The 25,330-nt window shown below is 33.0% G+C and overlaps 1 protein-coding gene across 1 annotated transcript; it reads left to right on the top strand.

Moving 5' to 3' along the window:
- Positions 1-1,715: 1,715 nt before the first annotated feature.
- LOC148611296 (uncharacterized) lies at positions 1,716-23,353 on the top strand. The gene is made up of 7 exons (XM_088591701.1): positions 1,716-1,839; positions 7,779-9,262; positions 11,111-11,436; positions 13,468-17,769; positions 18,346-18,497; positions 19,492-19,604; positions 22,324-23,353. The coding sequence occupies exons 2-7, from the start codon at positions 7,899-7,901 to the stop codon at positions 22,445-22,447; spliced, it is 6,381 nt and encodes a 2,126-aa protein (XP_088447827.1). The 5' UTR covers positions 1,716-1,839; positions 7,779-7,898; the 3' UTR covers positions 22,448-23,353.
- Positions 23,354-25,330: the final 1,977 nt, after the last annotated feature.

Raw genomic sequence — 25,330 nt, 5'->3', positions numbered from 1 at the left:
TAAATTAATTTCTGTTCCATTAGTAAAATATTTTGGGTTCAACTATCATAATGAATACAGCTACAAAATATAATCTAAATCTCTATTTCTTTTATCCATAGCTACCCCAAAAGAATACCGTTAATTTGCAGTATACCCCCACCCTCACAAAAAATACCAAGTATATATTTAACTCCTTGATTCAATACAGTAAAGCAGATAACAATAGTAATCTTTATATACACTCCATGGTCAATGATTTCTTACATTTTCTATCCATGATGGTTGCAGTTACTGTTGTGGGTGGGTAACTCAGAGAAGGTTTAAAATATTCACCAATAAATACATGTATGGCAAACCAAAATGGGCAAAAATCAATATTTTGTAATATTAGAAAATATATTTTAAATATTGCAAAATAACTTTTTAATATTAGAAAATATTTATTAATATCTGAAATTCATTTTGTAATATTAAAAATTCATTTTGTAATATTAGAAATTCATTTTCTAATATTACAAATTTCTGATTTAGTAATATTACAAAATATCACACATTTAGTAATATTGCAAATTGAATTTGTAATATTAGAAAATCACTTTGCAAAATCAGTAACGTTTTTTAATATTACAAAATGATTTTCTAATATTAAAAAATCATAACTGAATGCAACAATTCCATTTTCTAATATTAGAAAATCAATTTCTAAGAATCGCTTTTAATTTTTTGAATATTCAATTGAATGTTGAATATTAAAAGCTGGTTTAGAAATAAATTTTGTAATATTAGAAAATGGATTTTTAATATTAAAAATTCATTTTTTTAATATTAGAAAACACTTATTTTGTAATATTAGAAAACATACTTTTTGATATTACAAGTTCATTTTTTAATATTAGAAAATATTTTTTTAATATTATAATATTGTAATATCAAAAATTCATTCTCTAATATTGCAAATTCCTGATTTAGTAATATTACAAAATATCACTCATTTAATAATATTACAAATTGAATTTGTAATATCAGAAAATGGATTTATTATATCAGAAATTTAATTTGTGATATTAAAAAAATCACAAAGTCACTCACATTTCTTAATATTACATAATGATTTTCAAATATTAAAAAATGTAATAGAATACAACAAATCCATTTTCTAATATTAGAAAATCAATTGCTGATATTAAAAAATCATTTATTTTAATATTAGAAATTCAATTGGATTTTTAATATAAAAAAAATGATTTTTTAATATTAAAAAACATTTTCTAATATTAGAAAGCACTCATTTTTGATCACTTTGGCTTGCCATATACATGTATTACCAAAATTTCCCATCCAAAAATTGGGACATTATTTGCCATTTTTTTTTTTTTTGGCAAATTGACATTGTAAATATGAAAATGACAAATTTTCCAATAAAAGGGAATTGCAACCCCCTCTGGATCCGCCTCTGTTCTGTGTACCCCACTTTGGAGGAAATTAAGTCACTGTCCCGACAGAAAGAGGGATGTGATTTATATGATAAATCGTAGGTGTACACAAAAGCTATATATTTTAGTTATTGATGCCGCATTAGTAACATTCGACATTTTCTGTAGAAATAGTAATTTGGTCCGAATCGGAATGAGCAAACGCGGACCTCTTTGAGAACACCGAGCGCCTGTCATTAAAAAAATAAATAAAAACAACAAAAACGGGAGACAACTGCGTTTCCCTTCTCAAATTATGCAAGCAGGGCATGCGTGGAAAGCCGTCAGCCATTTTATAAATGCAAATTTAGAAACCTCAAAGTTTGTTTACAATTGTTAAAATGAAAACGACAACCTGAAACTCTAATGTATTTCGTGAAAACAGGTAATGACGGTGTTAAATCATAACAAAATATTGTCATTAGACTATTGCAACACTAATTATTCGTTGCTGACACCTGTCGGATCCCATTTGGGACGATAACAAAACATGTCTTAGACTTAGTACTCTTACTAGTTATATTCGCCAAGCAGGCAACGTAATTGGAATGTAAGTTTTTTTTATCTTGCAAGTATAAACCTCAAATGAAATTCTGTGTTTTATTCATGGATCCAATTATAAGAAATCTGCACACCATGTCTGATTGCCAGTATATCAAATACATGTACCTAAATAATATTGGCCAAAAGTTATGAACCTTCAAACTAGACTCGCACAAGGATCTAGTAGTAAGAAAAAATATAATCGAGAAGCAGAAAAAAATTGAGCTTTGTTACAAGAAAGTTGTCTTTTTTTCTCATAAAAGTGTCAAGCTGTTACTTTATATCTGATTCTGTGTTAGTTTGATACTCCTGAACTATCATACTTACATGTGGCATTCTCTTGACATACACAAATAACAATTTACAACAATGCATTAACAAAAAGTTCATTATCTTTTCAAGAATTCACCATACAGATTCCACTTGGTGGAGGAATTTTTGTATTAACCAATAGGAAATATTCTACAAAAAGTTAACATTCACATACAATTTGTATAGTATTTCACTATTACGCACAGGAATTCTACTGAGGTTTTCCCTTTATAGGTGTTAAGTCTTTGTTTAACAGGTGGTATTGTATGTTTTTTTTATTTTAGAAAACATGCATTTGTGCTCTAGTTGTCTCCCTTAGTATCAAAAGGTTTACTGAACTGCTTCCTGTTATTTTAAACCTTTACTATGTGCTTTTTTTTAGATCACACTGTTGTGCCATTCCCAACATTTATGTCATTTGTTAGAAAAAAAAAATTATTATAGGGCTGAATTTCACATCTTTCCTTTCTCTTTTGTGTCTTTTATCCATCAAGAATTTTACCAAGTCTGGTTGATAATGGATGGCACTGTTTTCCACTCTCAAGGACCTGCACCCCTTTGCCACTTATGAGCACATCTAGGTCCCTCTTCACAATATCAAAGTGCCCTGTTGAAATTTTTACAAACAATCAAAATACTTCATATTTGCATATGGTTTGCATAATTATAGGGAGCACCGCAAAGCGGTGTGAGCTCTATGGTTATTACATATACTTTATAAATTTCCCTTAAGGTTCCCCAATATACTAGCGAAAAAAAAAGTAATGTCCCAGAAGTAACAAAAATGGACAGGTCTTACAGAAATAATTCATCATTACCTTCAATCAAACCAATAAAAAAAATGTAAGTTAAGATTATATTTCAGTAAAAATAAATTCATTTTATGGTAGTTTTCAAGTCTTTTTCTATTTTTTTTTTTTTTTACTTATTAAAGAAGTGAATCTGATGTGTTTAAAAACTTTTGGAAACACGTGGATGTACGTACATGTATCTCCACTGTTCCGCTGTTGCTGTTGTCAAGAACCTAACCCGCCTTGGAAAAAAATATAACTCCGATTGTATTATCCAAATCGAAGCATAGCTTTTCTAAGGTAGGAAAGGCAGTCATTGTCATGCTTGCTTTTGTCAGTTGCATCTGAATTTGTTTACGTCACATGATAGGTGTAAAATATTCCCACCATCTTTGGAGAACTGTAATATTTCCAGTATCTGTACATATTAATTTGACCGGCCAAAACTGAAAAGGATGTTGCTAGAGATGCTCTTAAGGGTTAAAAATGTGAAGTATTGCAAAGTGCTATAAAGTTATAGACCATTTTAAAAGCAAGGGAAAATGGGGGTATGGGATTGGGATTTTGGAGAAAAAAAAAATTTTTACAAGTTACTCATTCATTGAAAGAAAAAACTCCCCCTTTATTTAACAAGGCAGATTTTCAAATAAAAATATTGGTTTCGCTTGCTGCTTAAACATAAATAAAAAGATTGTACTTGTGGAGCAAAAATTTTCATTCTCTCCTCTTTGCAATGTCCTTTGTTATGCCACATGTATGGTAAAGCTCATGGTGCTCCCTGATTTAGGCATTGCCTACTCCATATTATAAATGTATTATCACTCCACATTATGCTGCAGATCTGTGCCTTCTTTACTGTCATAGCATCATAGTTCTAGCTTCATACGAAATAAAAATGTACCTCTTAAATATACATGTGTATTCTACGTGTGTTTCTTGCTTGTATGACAATTGGGAAGTTTACATGAAATGATCAGTTAGCATTGAATAATACAGTTTCTGATTCAGGTACAGGGGCTCAATACAAGACTATATTGGTCATATACACTAGCAGGGCCCGATATCTACAATTATTCATTGCCAGTTGTTTAATCTGGTTCACTGGTCAATATCATAAGTGACCCAAAGATCACTAAAATGTACCTCTGTTATGGCCCCAACCCTTTTAGAATTGCCAAAATGGGGCTTATAACAAGTTTTTCATAAAATTTAAATATACACTGTCACTCCAATCAAAGGTCAATTTTCAAAATTAGGCGCCAAAAAGGGAGGGCAGAAACATGCATTTAAAGATTTTTCTGATGACCAAACAATAACTTCACTATTAATGAATGAATCTTTTTTTTGAAATGGTATTACCAGGTGCCATACCACAAAAGAAAGACTGATTGATTTTTTTGGGTTATGACTTGAGTAAAGTAAGAATAAAGTTTATTTCTCTGATTATTGATCAGCGGTAAAAATAAGGAAATATAAGCTGGTAGCCCAGACCATTTTTCTGTTTAATATTTTCTATATGTTCAACTAAATTTCACCCAAAAGTTTGGTAGCTAAGCTCAAAATCTATTAGCCATGGGGTACTGAGTAACTACTAATTTTTATCCCAGTAGAGCTTGTTCATTCATGGTGCAGTTTTGAAAAAAAATTGTTGCATGTAGTTTCCTCATGAAAATCCTTGCCTACATTATTCAAATCAGGTTGCAAATATCTCTTATGTATTTTTAGTTATATGGGGCCAAAGGGGACCATGCTTAAAAAAATGGAGTTATTTTATTTTTGGTGCAATTTGCCAAAAAAGTTTTATTTGATTTCATGTGAAAGTCCCTGCCTAAATACAACAGCTTTAAGAAGTGTGGTTACAAAATTGACCCTATCATTTACTGTTTTTGAGATAATGAGGTACAAAGTGATCAATGAATGCATCAAGAAGCAGACCTTTATACTTAAATTTTATTTTAAAATATTGTGCAGTATTGTGTCCTAATTTGTTGTTGTGTCCATAAGGAACTGAAAGTTCCTATGTTTATTGTGTCAAAAATTAAAATATTGTGTCCATACTTGCCATTGACAAGTATAATGAGTTCAACTGGCTGCAGTTGTATCATGCTGCACTTGACAAAGCTTTTCATTTTTCCTGGAACAGATTTAAAATGTTACTTAGTGTCTGTTGTATTTGGACATTACCCCTCCCCATAACTTGAAATTGGTAATTTCCGGCTACATGTATGAACCTATGTGAACAATAATAAATTAAGACTTTTGTTAAGGGAAGTATTTGTAAGAATAGGACTAAATTCTTTTCAAATGGATATATTGTGCCAGTTGACACAATTCGTCAGGTGAGTAATGTCTCCCTCCATTTAGGCGCCTAGACGTTGTTTTTTGGCTTGTCCGTCGCAAAGTTTGTCAGCGCAACTCCTAAGAAACTACTGAACCAAATTTTATGAAACTTGGTATGTAGCAAGAACATCTTGTGTTATTGTGCTTATTACCAGAAAATTTTCATCGCCTAGTTTTTGTAGGAGTTATGCCCCTTTGAATTTAGAAATTTGCCAAAAATCCTCATAAATTACCTTGTCAACGCAACTCCTATGATACTACCGAACCAAATTTTAGGAAACTTAGTGTGAAGCAAAAACTTTTTATGTAGTTGTGCATGGTACCAGGAAATTTTGATTCCCCAATTTTTGAAGGAGTTTTGCCCCTTTGAACTTAGAAATTTGCCTAAAATCCTCATAAATTACCTTATCAGCGCAACTCCTCTCATATTTTTTAACCGAATTTTACGAAACTTGGTATGTTACAAGAACATCATATGTTATTGTGCATATCACCTGGAAATTTTGATCCCCTAATTTTTGTAGGAGTAATCAAGGGAACCAATGTTATAGCGGTAATCAAAAGAATGCTATCCAGGGACAAGGAACAGGCATGGGAAACAGACATATACAACAAAGAATACAAAGTAACTAAAATCATACACACAAAAAAACAAAAGCAAATGAGCAACTCAGAATCCACTAAAAACTGGGAGCATGGACCAGGTGCACTGGTAGGGTGAGCGTCCTCTGCTTTTCTAGAAACACCCCGCCGAGTTGCTCATAAAAAGTCTAGTCCGGGATAGAGGAAAGGAAAATGATGACACGTTGAACAAATCAGTTTTCATAGTACAGATGGATACAACGTAACGATCCACGAGTTCATGATGATGACCATAAAACTTCTGTAGTGATGACTTCAATCTTGTAGCAACATAACCCTGCTCCAGAAGCCTATTTGTTAGAATTCTAGCGCGATACAAAAAGTGTGTGTAGTTTTGGCAAGCTCTGGCATAACGTATCAGTTGGGAGTTGTGCCTCTTTGAACTTAAAAATTTGTCAAAAATCCTCATAATTACCTTGTGAGTTGAAATTCTCTGGAACCACTGAACTGGTTAGCGGAACTTCTCTGCAGCTTCTCAGAAGAATTTTATGATTCTGTTCTGTGGACATGATGGATACTGCAAGTTGATCCAGTTTGTGGGTTTGGGGGGGGGAGATATATGTTTTTGCAGACAAACTTTAATTTCAGTTTAATTATGCTCCCCACATTTTGGAGGCCTTTTGTTTTTTTCCCAGTCCATCTGCCAGTCTGTCACACTTGTGCAAACTCTTGATTAATACTGAACCAAAATTTCAGGTAACTTTTAAGGTGGTGACATGATTGGCTTGCACTCTTGTCTATGTTTTTAAGTCTGTCCATGGTACACTTTAAAACTTTTTTTTATTGTTGGATGTATTATTGGTTACAGATTATGTTTACCTTAAAGGCTTCACTTTTTATAATTTTGGACTAAGTCATGGGCCTTGGAGTTAGTTAATTTCACAAAGATAAAACCCTTTCCAGGCTTTTTATTATGTTTCCAGATGAGTTTTGGTTTACGAGTGAGAAGTAACGAGTTATATACATGTGCAAGAATAAAGTTAATATCTTCAAGTTACATACATGTACAAGAATGAAGGTAATAGCTTAGTCCTGTTTCATGATTGATTTTTGATGAAATGAGTTTTTAGGACTTTCATAAATATTTTTTGGAAAATTTTCCTTTAATGTGTGCAGATGTTGAGCTGATACTTAGTAGGCAAGTATACCTATTGTCCTAGAAACTTATAAGTCACATATGAGATGTTTGATCTGCTCAAGTTGGCTGTTGTTTATATGTCCTGGCTGTCCATGGTGTCCATCAATCCATTGGTCCATGTACAACTTTTTCGCTACAGTTTTCTTTGCATCTACCAATCACAGCCACTTGATATTTTTACAGAAACCTTTTTATTTTTACCATATGATTCCTAAGGTAGGAAGCAGGGTATCTGTTAGTGAGCTTTGTTATAGTTTTAGAAACGATCCTTTTCCATACCCAGATAAAAGACTTAATGAGTTTTGTTGAAAGTGAGGACGACAATTATGTCATTTCATTTTCATTTTGCAGCCCATGGTAGACCATGTATTGATGTGAAGAAATCATTATTAATCTTTTGATCTGAGCTCATTGCTCAAATGTAAATTCTTATCATCTTGCATGAAATTGAATCTGATCAATCAGACATATGTGAGTTTCAGACTTTCATATATTTATGGACAGTACATGCTCCTTTCTTGTTGTCGAAAGACTATACATGTATCTTTCTATTTTTAGGTGAAGAAAATCTAGGAAGAGTAGAAAATTCAGTCAATGAAGTAAAAGGAAAGTAGATCTCAAGAGACTTTTTATGATGGAGTATTGTATTGATACTGGATAACCATCAGGTCACTAAACATGGATCCTAACCTGCAGAATACAGGTCAAGGGGTCCAACAAAACATCACCCAGCCTGATATTAGCTACCAGTTCCCACGAATGCCACAGATGCAAAATGTTGTGGGACAACAGGTCAACACATTTGTACCAGGGTATAATGTCATGCCTCAAGCTCAAGGAGCTGTTGTCACTAACCTGCAGACTGGATTGCCTGTCAGTGGTTTCCTATCATTAGGTAGCTCAAATGGATCTGGACCCCTGCCTTCTATGGGATCCTTCATTGCAAGTCTAAATCAACCATCTCAACAAGTTGGCATTGTGCAAAATGTGGGTAAAAGTGGAGTTGAAAATTGGACTGGATCATCTCAAAACAATAGTACATTACCAAGTTTCGGTCATTTCTTGCTTCCTCAGCAGTATCAGAATCAGCCTCAGCAGACATTAATTGGAACCCAAACATCACCACAGCAACAAATTTTCCCAGTAAGCCAACAATCACCACAACAGGTTTTCTCTCCAGGACAACATTCCACACAGTTTTTTCCAGCTGCCCAGATGTCACCACAGCAACAGATGTTTACAACAAATCAACATTCTCCACAGCAAATACTTGTCAATAATCAGCCTACTGCTCAATTTTTCTCTCCAACTCAGCCATCACAGCAGTTCTTTGGATCTACAATTCAACAGCAACAGGTATTTACTGGACAGCCTGCACCTCAGCAAATTTATACTAACACTCAACCAATGTTTAGTCCTGTACCAAATCGTTTACCTGCTGGGCAAATTATTGGCAGTGATATGCTACCACAAGTCATGACTACACCTCGTATGAACATAAACACTAACTATGTGGCTGGTGTGAATAACATAGTTGGTGTTACTGGTAACCAAATGTTACCACCAATAAACCAGCTTATGACAACATCAACTGGCCAGGTTTTACCTTCTATTGGAAATATGTTGCATGGTCAGGCGTTACCTTCATTTAACAACTTTGTTTCTCCATATGGTGGACATATGAGTGCTACTGGTACAGTAGGGAACCATGTTTTCCTGCCAACAAGCGTCTCTACAAGTCAGGTGACTTCTTCTGTTGTTACAACAATGTCTAGCAATCCACATCTTGTAAACATTCATGGTGAACCAAAACTGCAGATGAGTAGAAATGTATCACAACATTCTTCACATGTGGCACCAGTTTCTATGACAACACCAACAGTGAGTCATTCTCGAAGTACCAAGAAAGCAAAGACATCACCAAGCTATTCAAATGTTTCTAGAGTTCAACCAAAATCTACTTCAATTGAAGACTCTAGGACTTGTGTAGTTCCATTTGGTTGGAGTAGAGTTGTTGTAGATAATGCCATAATCTACTACAGGTACTTGTAATGTTTTTTTTTTTTTTATTTACTGTCACACTTATTAAATAGGTACTGTTTAAAAGAAAAGTATGAAAACCAAAAAAATTTAAGACAGTTTTACCAACTACATAATTCCAATTTTCTTAAAAGAGCCTATAACTTGAACAAATCACCAGTATAGACTGAGTCACTCAAAGAAATATTCAAACTTTTTTTTATACCACATGTACATATAGTTCTAGAAACTGGTTTGAATAACATCTTACATGTACATGTGCTTTGTGTATCTACATATACATGTTCCTATTTGTTATTAATCAAAGAATTACTATGTTATCACCTCAGGATTTGCTTCTATTGGTTATGTTAACAGTGGCTTGATAAGTGGTAAGACATGAACAATGTTACAAATGTGTATTCTCCCTATTTGTGAAAATTAAATTCAGGGGATTAAGTTACTAATGGTCCAAGGTCCAGGGACCCTATATTATTGAATTAGTACCTATTGAATTTCATTCACCAGGGGCCTAGATCTTCAACTCTTTATTGTGGACCATTGATTTGAAACTTGGAAAAGTCCTAGACCCTCCTCTCTTGAAACCATGTATGTTTTTGTTTCACAGTAAGCAGTTCTAAACAACTACACTGGCTTGTTACAAAAAGCTTCAATGGCCTCAGATCAAACATACTACAATTTAATGCACAAATTTTGGTCCTGTGAAAAGTCTTGAAACTATTACACTTAAACATATTGTGTAAATGTACTTGAAAAAGATAGTTTGGTATATTATATCAGTGATGTCACTAAGTTTTTGAAGTAGCTGGCCAATTAGATAAAGTAGGCGGCGAACCCGCCCATTACGGCAGGGGGTCTGGGGTAAATGGTGCAATATCCTGCATTCTAGGGCTCTCCTGGGCCATTGTACAGGACAATAAGATTACAATTTTTATACAAGTTTCTGTTAGTTAAACCTAAAAAATGTGATATTTTTTTTAAATTTTGAACAAATTGTTTATTATTGAAAAGTTCCCCATTGCATAGACCCTTCTTTTTTCCACTTAAGACAAGTGACAACAAAGTCAGAATCCAATGGGAACAAAGTCCAAGGAGCAAAATCAAAGGGGAAAATCAAATAGACAAGTTACGAATCCATGACAAGTATCTAAAAACACAAACTAATTATAAATAATTTGAGCTTTTAATAATTTTTTTTTCTAAATTGTTTTGCTAACTAGCATAATTAACCACTCCCATATCAATCTTTTCTCTCATTACACGCTTGAACCATCAATCGATCCAATCTTGTTGAAAATTTTGTTTTGACAAAAATGGCACTTGTCATACCCAATGACCTTGCTAGTATTTTATCGAATTAAAATAAGATATTAAATATCATTGATAATATGATTGTTAATTTATATCTACCATTGTCACTGTCTGTCTTTTTGGCCTTAGCTGGCCCTGGTGACAAAAAACTACAGATAGATGATTGTCCCTGTGTCACAGGCTTTGACCTTTTACGGCCCGACATGTTGTTTTTTGCTGACTGGAAACGAAGTATTTTTAGTTCGGTAAAAATAAGAAAGTCTATATTTAGAAACAGGGAAAAAACGCGGACTATTTATTTTAGCAACCGAACAATGCATTAAAGTCACACCGATGCGTCATTCAAATGCAATCTTTAATATTTGTGGATGAATATTGTCAGTATATTATATAAAGAGGGTCTTGAAGAATATTTCATGAATTTTATTTTTGTGGGGTACGAAAGTAGCCGGCGACGTTTGAAAGAGTAGCCTGCGATTTTTGCCGGCTGCCGGCTTCTAATGACATCCCTGTATATTAAAGTGAACTTCATTTTGCAGCCCCACTAATGTAGCACTAAAGACACCAATGGAAATAGCTAAATACCTGACAACTGATGGCAGTTGTAAATGTGGATTAGAATGTCCTGTCTACATCAACAAGGTGTTTAATTTTGATGTTGGAATCCTCTCTCGAATGTGGACACTAGATGTAGACTGTCCACAAGATTTGACCAAATTGTGTAACCACAAGCGGAAAATGATGGCCATGGCTGCATTCCATTCCAATTTTTCTGTGTCATCATCCCAGTTGTCAGATACAGTGTCTGTCAATTCTGTGAGTGGTGGTATACCTTCTGCATCTACTTCAGCTAAAACAAAAACAGGTTTGTGTGCACTAAAAGTTTCCAGTAGTTTGTATATTTCATATAAATGCTATGAATTTACAATTCAGTAGAAAAACAGGAATCACAAGGATTAAAAACAAATCATATAAACAGATGTCACAGTTATGTTTTATCATTTATAGATATGATCAATAAGAAGTGTCACACTTACATTTACAGGTACATGTATGTTGTGTTATTAAAGTCTTCATTGATTATTTTGATTTTTTAATGACATTGATCTATGTAAATGCATGTAAATGATCCGGGTTGTGTCTGCAGCTGGGTGGTTGAAAATGATATACATTACCTTTTGGAATGCCCATTATATTTAGACACACAAGAACTATTGAAAAATAATACTGCCTTTTTACCAGAATTAACAATCGAAACTTTGCTTTTTGGAAATGAAACCTTATCTGATGATTTAAACAAAGGTATATTTAAATCAGTTCAATTATTCATCAAACAATCAAAGCGTTTTGACATAGGATGATCACAGCAAGCAATTTAACTTCATCCTGTTAATACTTCCCATATTTTCTCTCTTTTATACTCATTTTTTTTTTAGTTCAGATAACTATTGCCACATATATTGAAATGACAAGTTCATCACATATGATAACATATATACTGTTCTTGATTCAGTTTTGTCACAATTAGTTGTTTACATTGTATATTATGTTTTATTGCTGACGTATGTTCACAAAATATTTATAATTGATTATGTGGAAAGGACATTTGTAAGTTGTTATAACTTATGTCCAATCCATTTGCCTGTAAATTTTAGCAATAAAATATGTTTAAACTAATACAAGTCTATACTGGTATCCAATTGGAATGGCATTAAATGTACATTGCATGTTAATATCAGCTCAGCCTGTTCTTTCAAAATAATTTTAGAAGTTCATTTAAAAATAAAGGCAGTAAAAAAGTTATGATGTAGTCAAGTGTACAATATAGGAAATATTGCATAATAAGTCATTATTATGCAAAAAAAAAATACCAGTAGTTGTGTTTCCTGCTTCCAGCAAGAAAAAAAATAGGGTATGTAGGTAATGAAATTATTTTATTTTTCAAAACCATTTTACATTGAGTTAATGGGAAAACAATCTTGATTTTACCATAAAATGTTAAGGTAGGCACAAAACATTCAAGGTAGATAGGCTAGCAAAAATATACACAGACATATTATTGTCTGGCTTTACACTGAAAGCCTTTACAGGATAAGCCATTGTAGTTTAAATATCCTGAAATGTTTCTAATATAATGTGGAGTATTACAATACTTTAGATATTGCACATTATATCATAATCTTTCCATTATACAACAGCAACAGAAATAAAGTCAAATTAAATATACAGTGAAACTTGTCTAAACCTTTTAGACTGAAAGACTTGTTCAGCAGAGTAGTCAAGGGAATCAAGATTCTAGCAGAAATCGAAAGAATGCTGTCCAGGGAGAAAGACTAGACAGGGAAAACAGACACACCCAACAAAGAACATAAAATAACCAAAATAATATATACTAAGAAACAAAAATAAATAACTTGGAATCCACTAAAACTTAAAGCATGCACCAGGTGCACTGGTAGGGCAGGTGTTCAGTTTGCACACGTTCAAAAAGTATTAAAACTGATATGAATGGGTATCAGACAATGTCTGGCTTTCACAGTTTACAGGTTTATCCTGTGTTAGGTTAAGACAGGTTTCCATGTAGTTAAATCTATATCAACATTTTTTGGCTCATTTGGCAACAGTGCATTAATGAAAGAATATTGAAAGTTTGTGGTACTGCCAGTTATATGGATCAGTAAGGAATTAATAAAAATAATGAATTAGATTTCATCATTGTTTATAAATATTCCTGCCTTATATCTTCTTAGTGTCTAGTGACCAACAAGGATGCCAGATCCCTCCTGTATTTTTTTGCAAAGCTATACTCCCTTCTTTCCCCAATATTGTCCATCATTTTAAATACATTTACATAAATTATTATGGTATAACAGTAATTGTCAGGTTAATTTTTCAGATTTGAAGAAGACCAGCAGACCCACAGGGTCCAAATCTGTTCCAGTTGGTGGTATTTTGGTTTCTGATTTAATGAAGGAACAAGAAAGGAAAGAAAAGTTGGGAAGTGCATCCAAGGTGTCTCAAAGTATGCCAACCAGCATTACTCAACCAAAGTCATTACAATCTGATTCCACAGTATGTTTAAGTAGGAACACCATAGCTCAACCAAACACTACAAAATCTATCTCACATGGGCGTGTAAGTGGTCCATCAGGTTTAATGAATATCACAAGTTCAAATGTCAACTCAACCAGCACTGACACTTTATCTCATGATTTGTCTAAAAACAATAATAAGGACAGTCCTTCAGAATTAGAGGATATGTCTGTAGTCATGGAAACTAATGATAAAAAACAAGAACCACATCAAGTGAATGAATCAGAGGCTGAATTCACTAAGTCACAAAATAACCTAACAATGGGAGATAAATCTGGGCTGGCCTCAGATGTATCTAAATTAGTGAATGATGCTGAATCAGAGACTTGTAAGGTTCTCAGTATGGAAACTGACTCTGTATCAAAAGAGGAGCAAAAGATAGTATCTGAACCAAGTCAGATAGAAATGTCTATGGAGCAGGAATCTCAGCCAAGTGATAAGAACCAAGAAAATGTGGAAGTAGATAATGTAAAATGTGTGAATAAATCTAAATCAGATAAAATTTGTTTATCAACTGATGATGTATCAGAAAATATTGAAACTAAAGGACATGATTCTGGAATGGATTCCGCAGATAAAGGAGGAGACAAGGTGGACAAATCTGAACCTAAAAAAGACAATCAAAATGATACAACTGAAACAAAAGTAGAAATTAAACCATTACTGGACAGTGAAAATGTTTCTACTGGGTCGGAGTCAACAAATGCAATTGATTTAAGCACAAGTTCGAAGACAATACCATCCAGTGTTGAAAAAGACAAATCAGAGGAGTTGAATAGAAATGAGTCTGCCTCCACTCCATTGACTTTGCCAAATGATCGCCCAGGTGGTAGTTCATTGCCACCTATAACTAATCCTTTGCCGAGTCCTGGTAAAACTGTCAATGCAGCTTTGCCTGTAACAAGCAGTTTATCAGTGGTAGCAAATAGTTCTACACAAACTTTGACTAGTATTTCATCTATTACTTCAAGCCTAGTAACCTCATTATCTACAGTAACCACTTCATCAAATTCTGTTCATGTTTCCACATCAAGTTTTGTAGACAGTAGTAAACAAGTGACTAAAGGTGAAAACCATGATTTAAAAATCTCAGTTGCAAGCACCATTGTTACATCAATTTTATCAAGCATTAATGCAGTAAGGAGCCATGATTCAAGTGACAGAAAAAAGTCACCTAAGTCTCCGAAGCAACATAAGGGGCACTCATTACAGAAATCTCCCAAATCACCTAAACCTCCAGGAACTTATGACTCTTTTCCAGTTTTTCAGATGCCACGATACCCTTTGAGTCACCTGCCACCTGTCTCGGGCTCAGAATTTAATCCATATGACTTGAATCCATATTCAGGACAGTTTATGACACCAGGCATGTTCAACATAGACCCATATTCACTGTTAAATGACAAATGGTTAGATCCAAAGAAACCCAAAAAATCGCCAAAGTCTAGTAAGAAAGAAAATACCAAGACAAAAGTAAACAATGTATTTGACAGTGATACACCGCCTCCAAATGTTGATGTTAGTCTGCTTCAGGATCATGGCAAAGGACCGATTCCTAAAGTTTCTCCATCTTTTCTGGATGACCCTACAGCTTTTCTTGCTGAACAAAGTGTTCTAATCAGTAGTTCTTTATCAACAAATTTGTCAAGTCCTACAAAAGATTCGCATAAGGCTGTTGGTGTAAAGGACAAAAATGATACAGTCGATGGGGATCTCAAATCATCACCTGTGTCGTCTACCACAGGAAGTAGAGCTTCAACTACTCTCCCTATTCCTTTTGCATTAAGTACTGCTTCTCATGGAATGGTTGTGAACAGTAGTGCAAACCTTTCTAAAGTAGGGCAGTCTTTTAGTAGTAAATCTTGGGGAGATGAATCTCATTCAATTCTAGGATGTGCCGAATCAGAAATGTTCACAGAGGATCGCTGTGAATCATTATCACCTGACTCTGGATATGAATGTCCGTCAGCTAATGAAACTATTACTCCTAGTTCAGTAGTACATCACACTGCTTCTAACCTATTGGTAGAGAAAAAAATGGAATCTCAATTAGATAAGACTGCATTACAAAACAATAAAATATTAGATATATTGTCAAATGCAAGGAAAGGATTTTTGCCTCCATGTACTGTTGGATCAACGAAGAAAAAGATCTCTCCTCAAAAAGGGATCTCTAGTTTACAGTCCCCACAACCAGTATCTAAAACATTTCCAAGTAGAAGTGCAATACAGCAAGTATTAAGCAATGCTAAATCAAATGAATTCCCTGCAAGTACTTTGTTATCTGCAGCAGCTAGAGCTCAAATGGCTAATCAGACTTTGAATTATCCAATGATTTCACAATCAACACAGAATCAAATTTCCTATGTTAATCCAATTAAACCAAGCAATTCTGACAGTGTTTCAGTAGCACCTTCTGAAAAGACTGCTCTCCTAGTCTCACAGCCTAACATTGTAGTTTCAAGCTCTGTGAAATCAACAGGAAGTGTTACTCCATTTACAATGAGTGATATTGTATCTGGACATGAATCTGTTGCCAAGCTTTTAAGACAGCCTGTCAATTTGAACATAACTAACTCGTTAAATAAAGGAACCACTATTAGTAAATCATCTGAAAGTGCACCTGTTACATCAACAGTATTAAGTTCTGTATCAAAAACTGTCAATTCTGTGACTACAATACCGTCTACTAGTTCAAATGGTCAGCAAAATATACCAGTATCAAGTGTTCAAAGCAGTTTTCAAAATATACTACCAAATCTTTCAGCATTACCACCAAACCTTGGGCAGCCACTTCTTAACATAGTAGCAAATAACTTAGGAATTAATGTACTTCCTGGAAGCCAAGTGATGCCTGAGTCTGCTGGAATAGCTCAGAATAACTTGCAGTACATTCCAGTACCTGGTCAGTCATTGGTCAGTGTAGACAATAATCAAGGTTTACAAGGGGTACCAACAGGATCTAATATCAATCAACAGCTGATTACTAAAGGTCACCAGTCTGAATCTCAAAATCTTAAGTCAGCCGTGCCTGGTAATGACTTGGTGAACATTCCTAAATTACAGATGCCATGCTTAGACCCAGTACAGCAACAACAAAGTCAGTCATCTAATGTTGCTAATGGACAGATGCTTCTAATGCCCAACTTACAGATGCCGTTGTTGCAGTACCTTGGTACAAATCCTGTACCAGTCAACATGGGACAGGATAAAAATAATCTGCAACAGTTGTGCAATCCTCCTGATTTGCAAATGATGAATGGACAAATGCAAGTCAATATGCCCAATATGGGAGCACCATTTAATGTGATGAATATTCAACAACAAATCTGGAATAATTCTGGAAATTTGACTGCTATGCAGCTGCATACACTTCAGCTGCAACAACAGTTGTTACAACAAATCCAACAACTACAAGACATGCAGTCTTTAATCAGTCAGTTTAGTCTCCAAGGTAACAGTGTTCCTATAACAACAGTTGCAAATAGCAGAGATGATGCAATGACAACAAGGGAAAATTCTGTGCCAGGAAAAGCTACTCCAGAAACCATGGTATCTATTGTGTCCACTACTTGTCAGGAAAGTCCTGGAAATGGAGACGATGGACAAGGAAGTTCAGAAGACAAAGGAACATCGACAGACTTCGATGAGGACAGTGCTGATTATGTTGATCAAGAAATGATAGAAAATGAATTTGAAGGTGGTGGTATAGCTGATACTACGTGTAGTGTTTCAGCTGACAACGAAGAAAGTTCGTGTTCACAGACTGAGACTATTGTTAATACTAGCATATCACAAAGGGTAGACAACTCTGGTGCTGCTGTTGATAATGGTGCTATTGATGATAGCGGTGTAGACTTGTCTGTAGATGTGTGCCATACAAACAATGAACCGGTGAATTTTTCAAGAGAAGATAACTCTTGTATAAGTAGTAGTAGTGTAGAGACCAAACATAAACATCTGTCATCAAGTAATGAATGCATTCCAGAATCCAGTAAGTCATTAATAAGTAAAGTGGATCAAACTGCAGACATACCAGCCGTTAAAACAAGAAAGGCAGTCAAGGAACTTGCACAGAAAAGGAAACATGGAGAAGATATAGATGGTAAGTGGAAACCGTGTTGTTTGATAAAAGATAATGATTTGAATAGAGAAATACATGTACATGATAAAGTATATTTGTATTGACAGAAAAAGTTCATTTGTCATATAAAATATATGGGATACTTACACACATATTTGCAGTAAGCATTACTGGTACTTTCTTTTGATATTAATCTATTGTTCTAATATGTAAATGTTCTATAAAGGCTTGGAGTGTTTAATATATATGTACATGTATGTATACATTTGAGTGGCAGGTGCAACTGGTTTGAATATATTTCATTTAAAGATCCAGTTACAACCTTATGTCAAATGATTCTAATGATAATTTTAGCCATTTTGGTATTCATTCTGATTTCTTGTTGCTGGTTGGTTTACCTGAAAATATAAAAAAGAAGTTGAAAAAAAAAACTTTGTTTACATCTTGCGGGTCATTAACATGGACCAGTATTTTGAATCATATTACATTTCACATGTACTTTGGGAAGCAGGTTATGCATTTATGCTGGTTACTGGCAAGATAAATTCAGGGTAAATTAGAGTTGCCACATTGATAGCATTGTCTTTGCTGTTTTAGATGAACTACTGGATTCCCTTGAGATTAAAGGCATTCATGACTTCAACATAGGAGATTTGGTGTGGGGACAGATTCGTGGTTTCCCTTCATGGCCTGGTAAGGTTGTACATGAGTCAGAAGTCTATGATGCAGAGGAATTGGAACCCGGAAAGGTATATAGCTAATATCAGACAGGAACTTTTTTTCATTTTAAAACAGAATTCTACTTTTTTCATTAGGATTTATCTGTTACGGTTCTTGTATAGTCTGTTCAGCCCTTCTGATTGCAGATTTCATTTTTTTTTCTTTGACAGCAGAGTAAATTCATGTCTGATGTAGGTATAACATTTCATGATTCAACTGCTATGGTATATTCTGACTACTGTTACTGTATTTCCATTTTATCAGTACTGTAGTGTATACAATTGCCACGTGTAGCCATCTGTCCCCATCTACTAGATAAATGAGAAACATGGACATCTAAGTCCCTTAACTCTCACAAAATTTGTTCATTGAACAATTATGTGATTTGTCAAACCATCCTACTATATTTCAATAAAATCCAAACTGAAATCAGTCAGTGGCTCATTAATTTTATTTTCTATGATTTGCAAGCTAATTGTGTAAAGTATTTATTTGTATACAATAATGTAATATGTAATATGGTATAGTGGGTTATTTTCATGGGGTGCTTATCATACTATTTGAGGGGTCTGGCAAAAAAACATCAAAATAAATTTTGCAAAATATTGACTAATGGCTTAAGAACTTAATTCACCACTTAGCATCTGCCAAAATTAGAAACACAAAAAATTTTGAATACCATTTTGCCTGAAAATTGCAAAATTTTACACCTGTGAAAATAACCTCCAATATGGTATATGAATGTCAAAAATTCCTATTGATACAAACACATTAAATTAATTTGAATTGAAATTACTGTATACCATTTTATTTTCGTAGATACTTATTTTTGCATTTCTGAATATCATCTTGATTTCACCACTATTTTCATGCTAAACACAGTTTCCTTGTAATAAAGGGACCTATTTGTGGCAATTTAAAATCGTGATATTTTTTCTTGCTATTTTAATTAGCTAAAATAAATTTCTTACAAAAATAGGTTAGTTCACAGTTAACCACACGTATATGCTTTTTTATTTACAGTGTTGGGTTAAATGGTTTGGTGATCATACATTTACACAAGTTGAAATGCAGAAGTTGAAGACTCTAACAGAAGGACTTGAAGGCCATCAGAAAGCTAAGAAGAAGAATAAAAAGTTAGTATATCTAGAGTTAATACATGAATGCACTACCATAATTCTCCACTCTTCACTTTGGAGTCACTATTTTTCTCCACTGAGTCTCCACAAGAGAAAAAAAATGGTCATAAAAAGTCAAGTTGGTATATCTAGAGTCAATACATGAATGCACTACCATAATTCTCCACTCTTCACTTTGGAGTCACTATTTTTCTCCACTGAGTCTCCACAAGAGAAAAAAAATGGTCATAAAAAGCCAAGTTAGTCTATCTAGAGTCAATACATGAATGCACTACCATAATTCTCCACTCTTCACTTTGGAGTCACTATTTTTCTCCACTGAGTCTCCACAAGAGAAAAAAAATGGTCATAAAAAGCCTGAGATAAACTTGCTTTATTTTAATACTTTTCAATGATCTTGTGGCTACTTAACTGAAACGAGTGATTCTGAGAAAGCATTATACCAAAGTAGAAGCTGAAAAAATCTGTTACAATAATGTGTAACAGACGAACAGATGGACAAGGTGATAGTAATATCAACCTCACGCTAAAGAATCGGGGTATAATGTGTAACAGACAAACAGATGTACAATGCAAGGTGATTGTAATATAAACCTCACTCTAAAGAATCGGGGTATAATGTGTAACAGACTAACAGATGAACAAGATGATTGTAATATCACCCTCACTCTAAAGAATTGGGGTATAATGTAACAGACAAACAGATGGACAAGATCATAGTAATATCACCCTCACTCTAAAGAATCAGGATATAATGTGTAACAGACAAACAGATGGACAAAGTGATAGTAATATCACCCTCACTCTAGAGAATCAGGGTATAATGTGTAACAAACAGATGTACAAGGTGATTGTAATATAAAACTCACTCTAAAGAATCAGGGTATAATGTGTAACAGACAAACAGATGTACAAGGTGATTGTAATATCACCCTCACTCTAAAGAATCAGGGTAAAATGTGTAACAGACAAACAGATGTACAAGGTGTTTGTAATATCACCCTCACTCTAGAGAATCAGGATATAATGTGTAACAGACAAACAGATGGACAAGGTGATTGTAATATAAACCTCACTCTAAAGAATGAGGGTATAATGGGTAGAATGACTGAATATTTATCAGTAATTTGTACATTTTTCCTTTGATTTTGATGACAGATATTTTTCTGTCTCTCAAACATGACAAGATATTCAAAAATATGTGTCAAAACATTGTTAGTGATTGTGACATAATCAGACTTTCTTTAGTTATGAATGAAAATGACATCACACACCAAAAAGTACATTGAAATGATACAAAAATGCCGGGATCGTGCTGGGCTTCGCCAATGTCGCAATTTGCAATTTTTTATTTGAAATTTTATCACTTGAAAATAGAATCAAGTTTATAAATAAAAACAAAATTAAATTTTAGGATAAACTTAATTTAGACCACAAAGGACAATGGTCAACAATGAACATGATTTAAAATTAGGGACTATACAAGCATAGTAATATAAAGTCCTTGATAGAAATAAAACACCTTTTTCTGGAGTAGTACTTTATTATTTTCCATATAAAGTGACAAATGATTTTATATTCTAAGACTAGAGCTGAAAACCTGCTTTATACATGCATCAAGAGTGAATCTTAGATACATGTATGTCATGAATGAAGGGGTTATTTTGATGAATTCATGACTTGATACTGTCATATTTTAAAAAAAAAACTGAAAAAAAAAGATTTTAGCTCCCATTTTGGCTCTAATTTCTGAAAATTGGCGACAAAATTTTGCAGCTGGCGATTTTTCTGGCAACAGAATTTTGAAAGCCAGAGCAGCCCCTGAAAAATGCTATTATTAGATGAACAGAATAACTACTTCTGATAATGACAATATCATGTTAAATATCTCAACTCAAGCTTACCCTACCAGTTGATAGAATCCAGTTGAAATTGTCAGTATCACAATCTAAAGTAACTATTGTTTTATATATTTGTATGTAATACATAGAATGAATGTGTTATAGCTCCACTGTGTTTCTTGGAGATGCTGTCTCCATTAGTGTCTTTACACTGTGAAGAGTGGAGAAATTAAAATAAGTGTTAACAGTAGTGTATGGTAAAAAGAAATCAATAGTTTGACATGTTACATGTACATATATGTCTTGGTATGTGAGTGAAGTTCATTCTGTAAATGTATAGTTTGTAAGATTTTTTAAGTATGTATTGACCACTTAGAAATGTTTTGTAGAAATCATTTGCATATTACAGTGCTGCTTTGTGAAGTAGTAGACAATGAAGTCAAGACTTGGGAAGAATTTGATATGATATAAATAAATATAGCCAATGTACAAGTTTGCAAATAGAAAATAATGTGAACAGATATTCAATCTTAATTCGTATACAGCAACACATGGAAAAGGAAAAAAAAGATATTATTTTCAGTTCTATAAGATCAGTGTTTTTCGAATACGGTTTACACTTCTTATGTTTTGAATATTTTTGTCCAAGCTTTTTTTTAATCATGAAAGAAAATATAGATAACTTTTTTATAGTGTCTCTTAAACTTCTTTATTGATCTTGAATAAATTCTTGTCATAATTATGTTAATTGTAATCCTTGATCATTTTAGAAAAGTTAGTTGATGGCATGGCTGAAACACTAACACACTGAAGATGTGTTATCCTAAAAATCTAATCACAGTTTTCTTTATAATATATTTACTATTTTATTGTAGGGGAAGAAAGATGAATTCAAACTTGGAGGCAGCTATACATGAAGCTCTGATAGAACTAGACAGACAAGCATCAATGATGCAGATAGATAAAGATAGTGTGGCAAAGAAGAAGAAAATAAAATAAATTAAATGTTTTATTGTACTGTAAAGCCATTATTGGTATATATTACCTATTACCTGTGCAATGTCACTTTTGATTTTTTATCCATGGCACTGTGATAAAATTACAAGGGGGAGATAACTTTTCACAAGCATAGACATATCAGAGTTTTCTCAGAAGAAATAGTAGCTTCCAAATAGATCTTGATGATTTTATTATAGACAGTTTTAAGGGTTAACCACTATTCTCACTCAAAAGTGAAGCTAACAGTCCCTTACAAAAGGGTCAAATTGAGATTTTCGTAGCATTTCCTTATAAAGGTTGTCAAACTTAGTGGTTGTGTAAATGTTATTAAATCTAAAGGCATAGGGCATGCATTGCTTAAAATCAAATTAATATTTTACATATTCATAAATCTCTATTAAAAATGTAAGCTTTATAAATGTTATAAGATTTGACTGCTTGTACTTATTAATACCAATTTGCTAATGAAGTATTAATTATTTTTGTTACTCTATTTCGTAAGGCAAAAAAAAGTATGCTAGGTTCTCAGGCCCCGCCACATTCCTAAAAACCCTCCTGCATCTGCGGTTTTTATTACAGTAAAATCTGGAAGTTTTCATATCTAGTTTGTAATTGACTTTTAATTAGTTATTGGAATTGTCTGCATGCTTGACAGAAAGGTAAAAAGTATGATGTGTATGAGGCTGTATTTAACATAGATCATTAAAAACGAAAGTTTGTCTCGTGACAAAGAGATTGCTCTTATTTCTTGCCACATTTCATATTCCAGTAAAGTTTTAATGCCATGGAATATTTTATTTAACTTCTCAACATCCTGTACATTTACAGCATTGTTCAATTCGATGAAATTTCTCAAATAAAAAAAGGAAATTTGCTTCTGATTAAAAAAAAAAAAAAAAAAAAAAACTCTCTCCCGCATCAATTTTTTTAAAAAGTGGCCTGAGAACTTAGGCATTTTTTTTTTGTATGGCCTAACTGATTTATGTAATTATATATTATCATAATTTACAATTCCATTTAATGTAACTTCTGATTGGTCAAATTATTTATGACTATTTCTCATAGATTAAATGTTCTACTTGACTGTGATGTCTCATTAGAAAGAAGTCCAATTCAGGACATTTGATATATTTAGATTATAATGATTGAATGTATTATTTTGTGTTCATTTGAAATTGTAGAAAAGACATGAAATGCAGTTTTTTTTCCCTCCTGAACCATAAAATGATGACATTCTGTTCTTTAATGTTTTGTGTAAGATGAGAAACACTTAAAGATTAATATAAGGCATCTGTGATGTCGATAAAGCATGAAGTTTATTTGTGGCATAGAGTTTGTCAATTGTATCTATTTTATTAATTGATATAAACATTATTTGATGTATTTTACTATTGCTTCTGATAACTTGCATTTATTTACCAGCATTTGTTTTATATTGTTTGTTTTGTTTAGACATTAGTGCTTATTTTTTTTAGTTTTTACAATAGTATATAAGTTTGATCTTATTTAAATGCTAATTTTATGTTTATAAATATTTTTTGTTGTTGGACCCTGCTTTACTATACCAATAATATCTTTACATATACTAACACAATAGAACATTTGTAAACCATCACAAATTATGCCAGAATATACAGGCTGTTGAAATAAACTAGTTTAAAAACAAACAAATTAAAGATTATGGGTGATAATTTTCTGAAGCTGTTACAAGGAAAGCAATAAAATCAACGACTGAAGATGCCTAATTATTATCTGTTTAGGGCACACAAAAAAATATGTGTGTTTCCTATCACACTTTAAAAAAATAGGATAGGTAGGTAGGTAGGGATTTGTTTTTTTACATTGCATCCTGACTTTTAACTGTGCTTATTGAAAGTAAGGGTAAAGGGTGGGTAGGGTAATAGGAAACTCATGTCTTTGTGATTTGGCCTTATTGATATTTTTTCCTACAACACACAAGAAATGTTGCAACATATGAAAATGTATGCTTAGGACCTTTATGGAAATATATGTGTATAGCGCAGAGACATAAATTTTTATTTAGTCTAAAAGAACCATTCTCTTTTCATGTAAAAAGTGTAATGGAAAACTTATTTCAACCACATTATATTTTATTTTCGTGTTTACATGAATTAATTTGTTTAGGGTTAATTTGTTTACCGTGAAATTATGTTTTTCATGATAGTCCTTTACATATGAAAAATGTCTGTGAAATTTTTTTATGTGTTTTGAAAAACATATGTTGTAATAATTTCTGTGTATTGTATATGTTCACAAAAACAACAGCATGTGAAATAGTTTCTAGCAATAATTTCTGCATTAACTTGACAATGCTGAGAATTGTTAAAGAAGGAAAATTTCTCTAAATAGAAATAATCAATTACGGAACTGTATCAGATTTTACAGGCTTCTGAGATTCTCATTTCTTTTATTATACAGGTTACATGTTTGCTTATTCTTATTTGTAAAGATCAGCTATTGTAAATTAAGAAATATTAATGTTTGTAATGGCAAATTATGTGACACATAATGGGTTCAAAGACAAAATATGAAGATTTGTAATTTGGAATATTCACCAAATTAGAAATGAAAAAGATTGGGAAATCACAAGAATATAATTAAATATTTGGACCTACAATAATAATATGACAATTTTATGTGCAAGTCCTAATCGTAGAATTTTCGGTGTTTTAAGTTCTGGTTATTACGATTATCGTTTAATACTAATTCATACATTACAATATTGTAGTTCAATATTCAGAAGTTACTTAGACATGTTATCCTTATCAACAATTAGATATCTTGAGAATGAATGATATATACAGAAACAAATTTTGCTATTCATTTTTTTCTCTCAACCAAGGTGCTAAGATCATCAACATG

This window comes from Perna viridis, chromosome 7, assembly GCF_037379345.1.
Source record: "Perna viridis isolate PV_CMFRI_1.1 ecotype Kerala chromosome 7, ASM3737934v1, whole genome shotgun sequence".
In the NCBI taxonomy this organism is placed as follows: Eukaryota; Metazoa; Mollusca; class Bivalvia; order Mytilida; family Mytilidae; genus Perna; species Perna viridis.
This window is presented reverse-complemented; position numbering and strand designations above follow the sequence as displayed.

Excerpts from the sequence above, each read along its gene's own strand:
- LOC148611296 (XM_088591701.1), top strand. The coding sequence starts at position 7,899 with ATGGATCCTAACCTGCAGAATACAGGTCAAGGGGTCCAACAAAACATC. Across the intron at positions 11,437-13,467 it reads TTCAGCTAAAACAAAAACAG|ATTTGAAGAAGACCAGCAGA; the intron begins GTTTGTGTGCAC and ends TTAATTTTTCAG. Across the intron at positions 19,605-22,323 it reads GCTAAGAAGAAGAATAAAAA|GGGAAGAAAGATGAATTCAA; the intron begins GTTAGTATATCT and ends ATTTTATTGTAG.